Genomic DNA, 15120 nt, shown 5'->3' with positions numbered 1-15120 from the left:
AGTCATTAAAGCGACTTTGATGATCCTGCAGGGCATCAACCTCTCGGGTGGGCAGAGACAGAGGGTGAGTCTGGCCCGGGCTCTGTACAGTGACGCTGATGTCTACCTGCTGGACGACCCGCTGTCCGCTGTGGACTCCCACGTAGCCAAACACATCTTTGACAACCTCATCGGTCCAGAGGGGGTGCTAAAGGGAAAGGTGAGGGAGAGTAAATTGAGGTTTTCATCTTTTTTGTGATATAAAAGCCCCTGTAAACTACACTGCAGAGGTAAATGAATTACAATGTAGGGTTAGTAAATATATGACATTTACCTTTAGTCCTTGTGCTGATAGTTTCTGCTCTTCACTGCATAAACCTATCATGAATGTGGCCCTCTGAGTCTGAACAACTCTCTGTTTCAGGCTTGTGTAGCTCAGAGTAGTAGCATTTTTATCCATGCTAGTGGCATTGCTCCATGGACAGCAATGCCCATCTGTGGTTGGTCTTTCAACCACTTTGGTCCAGACTGAAATATCTGAACAACTATTGATATGAAATTTTGTACAGACTTTAATGAGTCCAACTTACTTTGGTGATCCCCCGATTCATAGTCACGTCACAATTGTCTCAAAATCAGGCTAGATTCATGCAGTCTGATCCAGGCATTAGTGACAGCTAGTGTCAGTGTGATTTGGCATTTATGGTGGACATTACCAAGTATTTCTCAGAGCTGTACCTCAAGTTCCAGTCAGCTTCTCAGCTTCTGCTTTCAAATGTGAAATTATTTGAAGCTAAATAAAAGCTGTAGCAAGTGCAACTGGAAAGGAGAAACACTGTATTTTCAAGCTCTGCAAGAACAAAATCCAAAAGGTTTCAGGACATGAAAACCAAACAGGAGGAACTGAACATATTTGCTACACTGTTTAATGTAGAACCAGCTGATGTGTCTACAACCAATAACATGACATTACTGCAAAGCAACAACCTTCTACTGTGAGCAGCTCTTTTCAAGACTGACTTTTGCAAAGATTCATTTCTGCATAAGCGTGACTGGCCCAAACCTTGAAACCCAGCTGCAAGTAGCATCATCATCATCACTCATCATCAGTGCCATCTGACATACCCTTGGTAGGCAAAAGGATTCCCACCCCTGCTCTAAGCACTGCTGTTCCGAAGTACAGCCTTGCAAAGCTACTTGCATGGCTATAGACTGTGTATAGGAAGGAAGAAGGAGGTGGTGTCTTATCTGCTTACCGGAAAGGAAGCTGCATCTTTATCAGTTTATTACATGTTAGCTTTCATATTTATTACACCAGTTTCTGATAAGATCTGTTTGAGTTCCTGTGTGACTAGACTCTGTTGGGAAACCACACATATTACAACAGTAAACATGTCTTTGAAGTTGAGCTGGTTATGAAAGGTTTGCCTGTGTTCGACTGTGGGCTTTGTGTTAAAGTTGATAAATTTGTGTGTAGTTTAGAAGATAACAAGGTTTCTTTTGTTTGTTGTTGACTCCAGACACGTATTCTAGTGACACATGGCATCAGCTTCCTGCCTCAGGTGGATAACATTTTGGTGATGGTTGAGGGCAGGGTGTCAGAGATGGGCTCCTACCAGGAGCTGCTCAGTCAGAACGGAGCCTTCTCAGAGTTTCTGAGGAACTATGCCCTGGAGGACATCATGGAGGAGGACGAGTCAACTGGTAGAGCATCTCTTCTTCTACTCTTATATTATTCTCATCAGCATCTCATATTATTTTAATGGTAGCTTTGAAAAAGCTGCATAACATAATGCTAACAATTCTTTCACAGATGAGTTAATCGAAAATGAGGAATTGTTCCCTGACGATGCCCTGAGCAACCACACAGACATGGTGGACAATGAACCAGCGGTCAATGAAGCAAAGAGAAATTTCATGAGGTAGTGCAAGTATTTTAAGATTTTGTTTATTTGTAACAACCTTTAAGGCTAGTTAGTAGATTAGAGTTCTTCAAACATTCTTTTCTTTGGACAAGATTAGGCTCAGGGGAGTCATTTTTCTAAATCACCACTGAGTGAACTGAAAATTCTTATTTAGTCATTCAACACACATATAGCAGACGTGCTCTTCATTTTTTGTATATGGCATCTTCCAAATATGCGGCATACATATATTGATACTAATTTCTCTCCCTTTATAGGCAGCTCAGCGTCATTTCGGCAGACGGAGAGAAGCCTAGATCCCGCTCAGTAAGGAGACACGGTTGCAGCCAGAGGAAACACTCAGAGCCACAAGAGAAGCAGAAGTCACATGAGACAGAGAAACTCATCCAGGCAGAGACTACAGAAACAGGCAGGGTCAGTCCATCTAATCTCCTCTCATGGAAATATGTGCACCTTTAATCACAGGTGACGCTCTGGTGTCATCAAATGATCTTATTTATGAAGAACAGTACTTCCAAATCTGTACTTCGTCATTATATCCACAAACAAACACCTCTCCTCTATGATATTGCAGTATCACAATATTACGGTTTTATTGTTTAATAAAAACATAAATTCACAAAGTACAAATATGTACATAAACATAATTGTGACTTTTACACTTTTTTCACTCGCCTTTCTGAGCTGACCTCGTCTAAACTGTTCTGTCACTCCTAACCAGGTGAAGGCGAAGGTGTACCTTGAGTACGCCAAGGCGGTGGGACCTCTGCTGTCTGTGTTCATCTGTTTTCTATACGCCTGCCAGAGTGCTGCGGCCATCGGAGCAAACATCTGGCTCAGCCAGTGGACCAATGACGCCTCGAAAAATCAGACTCAGGAGAATGTTCATATGAGGGTGGGGGTGTACGCAGCACTGGGCATTGCACAAGGTAAGAAACACTGAGTGTCACAATAAGCACTGAATGACGATCATTTTTAAGTTAAACCCCTTTTATTTCTGTGCTTTTGTGGTTTTCTATGAACAATTCAGTAGAATATGCATTTGCAAAGACGTGCAAACTGTGTTTTCATGGTTTAATGTGCTGCCACATTATGGTGCTAAAATCATTTTTGAACCTGAACAGCTGCTGTAACTCCATGGTGCCAAATGCCACTTCCACCCACACAGCTTGTTGTTGCAGAGGTCGCTGGAATTAACTAAATGTATTTGATTTGCAGACCGTTAAAAGGTTTCTTTTTATACAGTGAGCTGTCTGGAGAGATTTTTTTGGCAAAAGTACATTCACCAAACATGGCTTTAATACATATCAGCATGTAACAATTAGTATGCATTGTTATTGTTTGCTGGTTTTTGTTTGCTGAATGCGTGGAGGCTGTTCCTTTTACAGAGTTTCATCTCTGCATTCAGGACAGACACTGCCTGTGTTCTACTAGTGATTCCATTGCTTTCTCATTCCACATTAAAACCTTCCTCTCAAATATCTTTTTCCTCCGCTCCTACTCCTCTGGTTCAACTCTACCTCAGGTATCCTGGTCATGATGTCTTCCTTCACACTTGCCATGGGGAACATCGGCGCAGCCAGGAAGCTGCACTATAATCTCCTCGTCAACAAACTTCACACGCCGCAGTCTTTCTTTGATACCACACCTATAGGACGAATTATCAACCGCTTCTCCAAGGATGTCTATGTCATAGACGAGGCTCTTCCAGCCACCGTTCTCATGTTACTGGGCACCGTCTTCACATGTCTCTCCACCATGATAGTTATCCTTTCCAGCACGCCCATCTTTGCCGTTGTCATAGTGCCGCTGGCTTTCATATACGTCTTTGTCCAGGTACTCGGGAAAATATTGCTTATGTGCCAGATGACTCTCTGTTCCTCTTTTCTTTGCAAAGTTGTGACTCTTCCTCTTCCTGGAATGGCGTGCCGCATGCATGTTGACGCAGCAGCTTTTTGTAAACTTTCAGTTTTGGCCTTTGTTTCTCCCTAGCCTGCGATGTTGTCCATATGAGCAGCTGGGAGTATCTTCTTTTCAATCATAAATTTTCTTTGCTCCCTCCGCAGCCAAAACACCTCCTGTCCTGCTCACAGTCAGCTTTTGCGCACACACACACACACACACACACACACACACACATAAAGACATGTAGACTGTCATGTTTAGCAATACAGTCGGCCCCATTATGCACATAATATACTGAAGTCACTTTAATGCACAACCTGATCTGAGAGCACCATTTATGTTGGGAACCAAAAGTGATGTTGCTCAGTCTTTAGTGATCTATAACCTCCCTCTAGTGGTAGACAAGTATTAATACAGCTTGGATATAGTTGATTTAATGCGTCTTTGATGCATATCAGTGAGACTGACTGCAGGGTGTCAGTGTATTAAAATGTATAATGGCTGGTTAAATAACAGGCAGTTTGTGTGTAACAAATTCCTCTGGTTCTTGGAAGACTTTAGAGATTTCCCTCTCTGTTTTTAAGCCTTTCAAAGGTTTTCATATGAATATTTAGTGGTTTATAGTCAAGGGTTAGGCTTTAATTCAATATATCTATAATATCTAGAAAAGACAATAGTGGCACTAATGAGGTAGAGAAGGAGAGTAATACACATCCAAGGACTTGACGTCTCCATAAGTAACTGTATATAAAATACGATAAGATGAATTAGAAATAAGCGGATTTTCTGTTACATATAGGTGTAATACTGACGCTCGAAGAAACAATGCGTCACTCAAAGTTTAGATTTAGCTTTGAGAGATTTTTCATTTATTCTTCTAAACATCCAGGATACTCAGTGCAACACTGACCCGTAGATATTTGTCAGCTTCCTGATCAGAAGTGCAGCTCTGGTATAACTGAGGTGCAGTTTTATGAGAAGTGTGAATAGGACGAGGGATGCATTGACCCAGTCTACCGGATGAGTATCAGACATGATGTGACCAACGTAATTAAATACAGTTTTTTCTTCAGTGTCATTATAAATTTTGTATTTCCGTTACATTCATTCAGTTATGGCATGCTGCAGGCTACAGTAACTGCTGGCCTCATGTTACCTGACATAAAAATGATTTCTGTGATTAATAAGTTTTATGTCCTTTGGGAGAAAAGAACACTGGTATTGTGTTAGTACTCACAATCAACAGATACCCTGGGATGATGTATTGCAATCAGTATGAGGCAAGAAAAAGCTGGATTGGTTTGTCCCTAATAAGGACAAATACATTACATGAAGGTAAAGCAGTTGCCTGCAGCATATCATTGCCAATCAACACTACTCTCTTCAACTTGAAGCACAGCACAGCCATTGCTACAATATATTAATTGCAAATGTGTGGCACCCACAGGAGCTAGATGACTTCCTCTTAGGGATGAATTCACATGTGTGGATATAATCAAAGTACCTGTGGGTGGCCATGTAATGTTACAACTGATGAGGCATGCAGTGATAGATGGAGATAAAAGTTTATTTTCTGATACCAAAGTTGTACCACATGATTTGTACTAAAGCCTCTCTCTGTTTTTAGGGAAGTGTGTTGGTACACAAGTGATGCATCTTATGCTTTCTGTTAAAGTGGAGGGCACACACTGTAAATATTAGACCTGGCAGTTAGCTCGAGCTTTAATAATCACTGTGGCAGCACACATAAAAAGGAAGAAGGCCCACCACTAAAAAATGAAAAAGAAATTTTCACTTTGTCTTGATTTCAGTCTCAAAAGCCACAATCATGTACCACATGCAATGACAGTGGAAGTTGCCAATAGACATTAGGAACAGGTCCTAATCTATTTAACACAGGTGTTGTTGTGTTGTCACACTTGACCCCTCCCCCTCCCCCTTCTCACAGGTGTGCTGTTGTTGGTTAACTGCCTGTTGTGCCGGGCCTACAGTATGCTGCGAGCAGCCAAGCTCATGCACCGCAACATGCTTCAGGGGGTCCTGCGAGCTCCGCAGGCCTTCTTCGAGAGCACCCCCTCTGGGCGGTTACTAAACCGCTTCAGCAAAGACATGGATGCTATAGACTCCCACATCCCAGACAATATTGACATATGGATGCGCACTTTCTGGTACACACTGAATGTGCTGCTCATATGCTCTGCCCTCACCCCAATGTTCCTCATAGTCATAGCCCCATTAATGGTGTTCTATTGGTGGGTTCAGGTAAATAGGAAACGAGTCTGCTAACTCATTAATACAACATGCATGTCGACGAGTGTTGAGTGTGTGTGTGTGTGTGTGCTGGTAGACTGTTGCTTGTGGTTGAGGTGCTGATCACTGCTGTTCTACTGCTGTAGGTACAGTGTTGTTTGATATCTGCTAGTCCAGTAGTCATAGCTGGCAGCCTCAGTGGCTCAGTGACCAGTCTGTAGTTGTAGTGGAAGCACTAGTCCGCAGCACGGCTTTGTTCAGTTGGTGACAACAATAATCTTTTAACGTTATACTATGAAGTTCAATTTGAATATTTTTTTTATTTTTGGCAAGTTAGAATTCTAGTTATATGACATAAATCCTCAGAGGCAGGGCTGCTCTGGAGGTAGAAATAATCTCACTAGTTATACTGCATGTGTACATTCATCTCATTCATACAGGGAGTACAGTGTCCAGTCAGAACTGAGCTTGTCTGTTGCTTTGCTACTCAACTGTCTGCTAACTGGAAGAAGACATCTTTCTGTAGTCCATCCAGTCTCTCTCTAACCATACTCACTGCTCTTTTGGGATCTTGATTGCTGGGAGGGACCTCTCTGCCAGATGGCTACAATAACTTCAGCACTCTGAGGTTTAATGAGGTTATTCCTGCCACAGGAGCAGCTCTGTCTGACAGCAGCTGATAATGGTGGTGTGTGTACTGTTTTAACAAATTACAGTTGTGCTCATATGGTATCATTCTGAGATTAACAACTTTTGAGTGTAGGGCATCAGATTGAAGTCTTTTAATGGCCATTTTAGATCTACTCTAGTGATCGAAACACACTCCTGTCCCTGACCTCAAGATGGCACAGTTTGACGTATTTCTGTAATTACAGCTGGTTAAAGGGGTACTCCACCACTTTTACACATGAAGTTCCGTTTACTGGTCACAAGAAGTAATAAGCCTTTGAAAATAGTCGTATAATGTTGTCCGTGGAGCTCAGGGGGAGCTCTCCAAACTCTGAAAAAAATAAATAAATAAATGAATAAAAATAATAACCCAGGTCATCAGGGTTATCTCACCTTGGGCCTTAGACTTAGTTTAGACTTTTTTTTACTTTATTTTTCTTTATTTATTTATTTGTAACAGAAAGTCTGCATTACAAACTGGAGGTGTGGGATTTGAAAGCATCCAGTGACTTAGTCTTGTGAATCCCCCAACTTAATGGAAGTGACTTACTTGTTGGAGTAGCCCTTTAACACCACTGGGTAGAGATCATACAATGTTAGCTGTTTGGCAAGTTAAACAATCAAATTATTACTCCTTCCATCTTTTATCCTTTCTGTTCATTTTATAAACGTACTTGCACTTATAAATCTGCTAGATTTCAAAAACAAAGACTTGAAATCATCAGTCACAAAGAGACATTAAAGAGACTTTAGAGCATGGGGCGTTTAGGGTCTGAGTGCTCACCTTTAACATTTACTCTATGCTAATTGGACCTCCAAATGGCTAAAATCAGCTGTGTTGACATAAGCTAATATTATTCTTCTGGCTTTGTAATGGCATCCATCCTGCATGGCCTCTGTCTTTACTGCATCATTTGTCTATCTTACCATCTGAGAGGCTTCTGTTTGAATGATACATGTCAAAATTCTGCAAATGAAATCCAACTCACTCACTATATTAATATCATGGCACATATATAGCAGATACTATGGGAAACTAAGCTTTTAACATTTTCCAAGTAATTGTGTTTTTTTATTAGGCTATAAATTTGATTTTAATGCAAAAATATGTGTGATGAAAACAAAACACCTGCAGTTTAACATCAATGGATAGCACACATTTTATTTAAAGGGCAAAGCATTCTCATAACTCGAGTTAATGCAGGAGAAATTGACTGTCGACTTTGCATGTCGACTTTGAACTCACCACCTCTGAGGAGCTTGTGTAACATTGGCTGGCATCCTATCAAAAATGTGTAAATTGGAATATCAAATGAGCACTGCAGATGTTTTGTTCACACAGGCTTTCTTCATTACTCTGTGTGCGTGCGAATGTGTGTGTGTGTGGGCTCATCTGTGTGCATCATAATTATTTTTGAAAATCTGAGCATCTGTGACGTCCTGTTAAGTTGTAATGTTGTTTTTGTTTCTCAACCCCTGTAGAGATTTTATGTTGCGACATCTCGACAGCTAAAGCGTCTGGAGTCAGTCAGCCGCTCGCCCATATACTCCCATTTCTCGGAGACCGTCACTGGCACTAGTGTAATCCGAGCCTATGGCAGACAGTCTGCCTTTGTTCTGATGAGTGATATGAAAGTGGATGACAACCAAAAGAGTTACTACCCTGGTATAGTGTCCAACAGGTAAGTGCTCTGTTTCAGCTTAGCAGAACAGCAGCTGTGTTCCAGTATTGTGATAAAACTTTGTATCATCTTGGTGGGATGGATGAGGAATAGTTTGACATCTTAGAGAATACACTTATTCACCTTCTTGCCACGAGTTCGATGGGGTCATGTCTGTATAATATAATGGCATAGCCCCCCATAAAACCACAACTTTAAACAACTTTTTACACTTTGGTGTTAAACATGACATAACACACAAACTATAGCATGCTAAATAGTGAGCTTAGGTGGTGCATTCAGACATGACAGCTGTATCAATCTCCTCATCTGACTCAGCAAAAAGCACAAGTGTATTTTCCAAAATTTCAGATTATCCATTGAAGACAGTCTCCTTGTTGGTTTATCAATGGCAATATTAAACAGGCTTCTGTTGCTGATATATTTTACCATGTTAAATATGGCCGTCAGTTTTCATTTAGTGCTTATATTAATTCATTAAATTGTATAAGAATCTTACAATAACGTGTAAAAGCTCTTTAAACCACACACAAACACAAAGTCATCCCCACTTTTTAAGGATTTTGGTCAAAATCTCAGCATCAATTCAGATTTATGTTGCACTCACAAATCTGCCTCCAGATCACTTATCAAAACGTAAACTCGATTCAAAGAAAAGGAGCCAGAAAATTCTGATTTCATTCCATATGCAAAAAGATGAAGTCATAATTCAAATTGAAATAAACCCTTTGTTTGCATTTTCATGTTAAATTGTTCATGTTTTCTACATTCACAATGAATTTTGAACAGCATTTTATATTGACTTTTCATCTACAAGAGCAAGTTAAAGGATAAATAACTGAAGTGGCTCTTGCAACATTGGTATTTCCAGATTTGTTGGAAATTGATTTAGTCCAGTTGATCTCAGGCATGTCATCATGTTGCTCTCATAAAGTCAAGATGAAATGCAGTTGCCTTGTGGTTCTTTCAAGCGAACTCCTGGCTTATACTAATAAGTAAAAGCTTCATCACATGTAAACTGCCATTCCTATCAGACCAGTGACCAAGGAAAGAAGGCGAAAGATGCAAAAAAAAAAAGAAATGAAAAAAGAAAACATTTCCAAACTGGAACATATCTGCTGCCAGATGTTTCACTGAATAAACATACACCAGAGTTTCAAGGACTTACTGCAGAGTTAAGAGCTCACTCAGCTAAACAGCAGATAGTGTATAAACTCACCTACAGTAAACATGATTTCTCTTGCAGAACTTGCAAAACTCCTACAGCACAACTCCCATCTCTTCTCGCTCCACTTAAGACAGCAGACACTGACCGCTCATAGCAGTTGTTACTGAAACCATTAACAATGACTCTGTTCCAAGTGTCCCAGTAAGCCGTGCCAGTGATCCAGCTGGCACAACATCAGGCCCTGGAACATTTAAGATCATACAGCCAACACACACCTGTGCTTTTCCTGCTATGGCACATTAGAATATCTGCTGTGAAAAGAGTTCATAATTATTCACAGCATGTGAAAACAAACTAATCATTATTTTGTTTATCAGACATTCATTTGCAATCAGTGATGTCACCACAGGTGCTTTCAGCCAGCAATCAAAACACGTGCTGTGACATCACTAACTTATGTGTTAAAAATATGTGACTTATGCTAATCTATCCCACAGTTTGATATTGGTGCACTAATTACATATTTATAGCAGGAGATGAGTTCCTCTGTTCTCAATCAGCCCTTACTTCTTCTGACTGTCACCCTGCTGTAACACTTCACTGTGACACACTGTTTGTCATTCAGGTGGCTCGGAGTGCGCATTGAGTTCATTGGGAACTGCATCGTGTTGTTCGCTGCACTGTTTGCTGTGACTGGAAAGGAGAATCTGAACCCCGGGCTCGTGGGTCTGTCAGTGTCCTACGCTCTACAGGTACGCTACAAATGACTGTAATGTGATCCATCTGTAGCATTTAGCTACAGTCCCAGTCCCAGCATAGATAGGTAAGTTAGGTCCGTACAGTGTATATATGTTCCCAGTGATGATTTAGATTTTAAAATGGGCATTGTTGAGTCATGTTGAGGTTACAAATAACTTCAATATTTTTCGGTTGATGGTGCACTAATCGTTTTTATATCAGCAATGGTTAACTATGGGTAATGTCAAAGGGGTCATTTTGGCTTTTGTACAGTAGCTTGTTGTTTTGTTTTTCCAGCCGCAAACACGCATGCACGCATCAGTTTTTATAAAGAAAAAGTTTTTGCTAAACCCATTGTGTACGACAAGTCCAGGACTAACCAACTAAACAGCAAACAATATTAAATATTATACTGAATCTTTAACATTATCAGTTCTATAAAACTGGTGTTATTGTTAAAACATTTGATCATACAATTAAATTTGCAGTGTTTAGGTTGGTTTGATCAGGTTTGAATTTGTACCACTAGAAGTTGGAAATTTCAGCCATTTACACACCACTTATAGCTCTTTCTCCCTTTTAGTGTCTTTAACTATCTGTTTCAACTGTTCATATCTTTAGCTTAGACTGCTTAGACCACTGCATCCACTTGCTAATGTTTTGTCACACTTTACAGCTGATTTAATATGTGAATTAGTTTAGGTTCTCCACAGTCCTTCCACGTACCCCCAGGCAACAACAGACATGTGTACTGGTGATCACTGAAATCATATGGCATCGAAAGACTTTTAAAGCCTGCGCTGTTTCTGTAGGTGACCATGTCTCTGAACTGGATGGTGCGAATGTCTTCAGATCTGGAGAACAACATCGTAGCAGTGGAGAGAGTGAAGGAGTACTCTGAGACCAAGACAGAGGTGTGTGTGTGTGTGTGTGTGTGTGTGTGTGTGTGTGTGTGTGTGTGTGTGTGTGTGTGTGTCTGTCCACTTCTGTCCCTTTCTAATATTCCACAGAAGCCAAAGTTGGACTGTGCATGTGTTTGCTTTCAAAAGTAAAATAGTGTTGGCTTTGTTCTGCAGTTAAAAACTAGGGATTTACTGCTGCCAAGTCATGTTCTCAAACAACACAGGACCTATAAACTATAACTAGATCCAGAAATGTTAGATTACCTGGTGCCAATGAGGGCCCCTCTCATACATAAGGCAAACAGGGCGTTTGTACTGTACACAGTGTACTTTTTCAGCAGCCATCACAGTATGTGCCCCTTCTGTAGCTGGTATAGCCGTTAGTGAAAGTCTTTGTTTGGAGCATCCACTGTGTCCCAGTGGTAAAATAAATGTCTGGCAGCTCTGAGTGACTGTGCACACACAGAGGTCCAACCCGCTGAGTGTTTAGAGTGATAAACAAATCAGTGCTGCTGAAAGCCAAGCAGGCTAATGAGTTGTTCAGAAAGTTTTCCTAGTCAGAAAAGCTGCGTCCGTGTTCACAGGCCCCGTGGGAGGTGGAGGACAAGAAGCCCCCACCTGAATGGCCCATGGAGGGGAACGTGGAGTTCCATGACTACAGCGTTCGGTACAGAGAGGGCCTGGACCTCGTCCTAAAGAAACTCTCACTGAGTGTCAAAGGAGGAGAGAAGGTGGGGAGGGTGTGCTGAGCTGCTCAATCAGGAATAACGGGTCAACAGGGTGCCTTCACTAACCACAGCTCTGTGTACGTTTCTGTACAGATTGGTATTGTGGGTCGTACAGGAGCCGGCAAGTCCTCCATGACGCTCTGCCTCTTCAGACTGCTGGAAGCAGCAGCAGGAGAGATCACTATCGACGAGGTGAAGATTTCTGAGATAGGCCTGCACGACCTGAGGTCCAAACTCACCATCATTCCACAGGTACACAGCACATTCACACACACACACACACACACACACACACACACACACACACACACACACATACAAGAAAAGGGAGGGAAAACTTTGGCTTGACAGATATCAAAATTTTAAAGTCTAGTATACTTTTTTTTACCTGAAGTTTCAGATATTTTATGCTGTTAATCTCACCACAGTTTCCTCCATAATATAATTCATGGCAGGATGAAAGCGGCATTTATCAAATTGCACTTCAGGCAGTGGTTGTTGTCAACCTCTCTGAGACTGGAGTAGATGACAAATGAATGAAAGTTTAGTGCTGAAATGATCTTGGATACTTGGAGTTATGTACTGGAACTGTTGGTTGGGAGCAGAGACTTCCTGCGGTCTCGCCGTCATCACGAGGTCGTCAAGCAACCAGCAGGAACTCCAGGAGGTCACTTGCTTAGCCAAGAAATTGTCCTCGCACCTAAATCCCTGCGAAACCACAAATTGTTTAAGCTATCTATCTTTAGAGGTGCTGGTTTGTGGATTTTTTCACTCTGACAGATCCAGACTAGCTGTAGCTCTCAGTAAGAAAGACAACAATTATTCCTTTAAATATAGATGAGCCAGTCAACAGAAAATTAACAGAAAAAAAAGATTCTCGCTTCTCAAATAGAGGATTTTGTTTTGTCATTATAAATTGAATATTTTGGGGTGTTGGTCAGACAAAACTAGTCATTTGAACATGTCTCATTGGTCTCTGGGAACTTGTAATGGGTATTTTTCATTATTTTCAGGCTGGATTCATTGAATTAAAATTACCAGAGCATATGTAATATAGTGGCAAACTTGAATTCTATTGGTTTCTTTTGCACATGAATAAAACTACTTCCAAGACACCACAACCAAAAGAATGCAGAAAATGTTGGAGGTATATCTCTCTTTCTGTTATCTTCAAATACCCTCAAAGTCTTTCCTCTGCCACAGGAGCCTGTGCTGTTCTCAGGCACACTGAGGATGAACCTGGACCCCTTTGAGAAGTACAGTGATGAAGAGGTGTGGAAAGCTCTGCAACATTCTCACCTCCACAAGTTTGTCAGCACCCAGCCCGCAAAACTGGAGCTGGAGTGTTCAGAGGGAGGAGAGAACCTCAGGTATGCTCAGAGGAAAAGAGCTGCAGTAAGCCAGCGTTGGAATGAAAAGCTGTAGTTACCAGCCAAGTTGAAGGTTCTCTGCAGCGCTGTGTTTCATGTGTTGTGTGCTGTTGTACTTACAGCGTGGGCCAGAGGCAGCTGGTTTGTTTGGCTCGAGCTCTCCTGAGAAAGACCAGGATCCTCATCCTGGATGAAGCTACAGCTGCTATTGACCTGGAGACAGATGATCTCATCCAGTCTACCATTCGTACTCAGTTTGAAGACTGCACCGTCTTTACCATCGCTCACAGACTCAACACAATCATGGATTACACAAGGTTCAGTATATATTAAGGCCTGCTTTTTACATACACACTACATAAAAGTGTCAGAATAACAAACTCAGAGTTATTATATCTTGTAAACCTTGTATAGCCTGTTTGACAGTACTGTACTTGCAGGTGAAATCATGCTACTGATGCACATTGAATTTGACAATATGCAACATATTTATAAGAAGGTGGACTTCAGTCCCTAAATGCATATGTAGATGCATTTAGCCTTTTAAATATCATTAGAAGAACCATACAAGCTTTGTGAATGAATCATTCTCTCTGTTCTTGCAGAGTGCTGGTGTTGGACAAGGGACAGATATCAGAGTTCGACACTCCTACAAACCTCATATCCCAGAGAGGAATCTTCTACGGCATGGCTAAGGATGCAGGACTCGTACAGTAGAACTGCCTTTTTGTCCCAGTGTTACAAACCAGGGTTGAGGATCAGTCTGTTCAGGGTCAGGGTTAGTTCAGTTGGACTCTGATTTTCAAAGCTGGCAGTGGAACTGAAGAGTACCTTTTTTCAGAGCACTTACTGCTGGTTTTGAATTAAGCCTGAACTCCTTTGCAGACTCGGATCAGTTAGTGGTTGCAAACAGTTTGTCTGCACCCTCATCAGGACATAAATATACTCTTCTGTGATTGTCTTAAGTTTCTGGCACTGTGTTGTCCTGTGTGGGGAAGCACCGTCTCTTTGGCATCTAAATAGTCAAAAACAAGCCATATGTGCAAGTACTCATTGATCCAAGTCTGATCTTTAGTGCCTTCTGCCAGTGGGATGAAGAAAGCCAGTGAATGTATCATTTTCTAATTGGCTGTTTGCTGCAAAACAAACAAAAAAAAAGAAAAAAAAAGGGGGAACCATTTTATTTTTTTCTACAAAGAAAAATACTGTGCCACTGTACTTTCCTCATAAGAAAAACACATTTTTGTACTGTACCATTATTTAAGCTACCTTTTAAAGAATTGTTTTATCTAGGGAAGTTTGCTCAGTTAAATATGTGATTCTTTTGTGAACCAAATCTATAAAAACTTGAATTGTGTACCACCAAAATATGAAATATAAAAATGCCTTTATTAAGAAAAGGAAGAACAAAGTGTGTTGTCTTGAAATTTCCCGTTGTATTGTAAGAAGTAATAGATGTGTTAATTGAAGGGACAGTCTATGATTTTACACTTTAAGGTAAGTTTAGTATTCATACAAAGGCTGTCTGACACTATGGGGCTTAGATTTTGAAGGATGTATTCAAAGCCTTTATTTAAGTAAAAGTAGTCCTGCTCCTGCATTCAAAATCCAGCTTAAGTCAAGGTATCACCAGTAAAATGTACTGAGAATATCAAAAGTATTCATTATGCAAAAATGTGTTAATTTGATTTTAAACCTCAAGTGAAAACAACGCTTCTGTTGCAGTGAGGATATTCTTTTTTAAAAATCAACTTGTTTAAACATACGGTTTGATACCCTAGAATTTAAAAACATAAAATACTTG

The 15120-nt window shown here is 40.8% G+C and overlaps 1 protein-coding gene across 8 annotated transcripts in view; it reads left to right on the top strand.

Annotated features, from left to right (window-relative positions):
* abcc3 (ATP-binding cassette, sub-family C (CFTR/MRP), member 3) overlaps nt 1-14880 on the top strand; it is a 50477-nt gene extending 35597 nt beyond the window's left edge. Inside the window, exons 18-31 of one of the 8 annotated variants that reach the window (XM_076759189.1) lie at nt 32-199; nt 1500-1683; nt 1793-1901; nt 2162-2318; nt 2626-2833; nt 5758-6071; nt 8211-8410; nt 10204-10330; nt 11129-11230; nt 11803-11949; nt 12040-12198; nt 13150-13316; nt 13439-13633; nt 13922-14880. In XM_076759189.1, the coding sequence (XP_076615304.1) occupies nt 32-199; nt 1500-1683; nt 1793-1901; nt 2162-2318; nt 2626-2833; nt 5758-6071; nt 8211-8410; nt 10204-10330; nt 11129-11230; nt 11803-11949; nt 12040-12198; nt 13150-13316; nt 13439-13633; nt 13922-14033 (2349 nt within the window). In that variant the 3' untranslated portion in view covers nt 14034-14880. Of the gene's footprint in view, nt 1-31; nt 200-1499; nt 1684-1792; nt 1902-2161; nt 2319-2625; nt 2834-3429; nt 3741-5757; nt 6072-8210; nt 10331-11128; nt 11231-11802; nt 11950-12039; nt 12199-13149; nt 13317-13438; nt 13634-13921 lie in introns of those variants that run through there. The other 7 variants (XM_076759190.1, XM_076759194.1, XM_076759196.1 and 4 more) reach the window with 7 other exon arrangements.
* Nucleotides 14881-15120: the final 240 nt, after the last annotated feature.

Source organism: Chaetodon auriga, chromosome 20, assembly GCF_051107435.1.
Source record: "Chaetodon auriga isolate fChaAug3 chromosome 20, fChaAug3.hap1, whole genome shotgun sequence".
Lineage (NCBI taxonomy): Eukaryota > Metazoa > Chordata > Actinopteri > Chaetodontiformes > Chaetodontidae > Chaetodon > Chaetodon auriga.
This window is presented reverse-complemented; position numbering and strand designations above follow the sequence as displayed.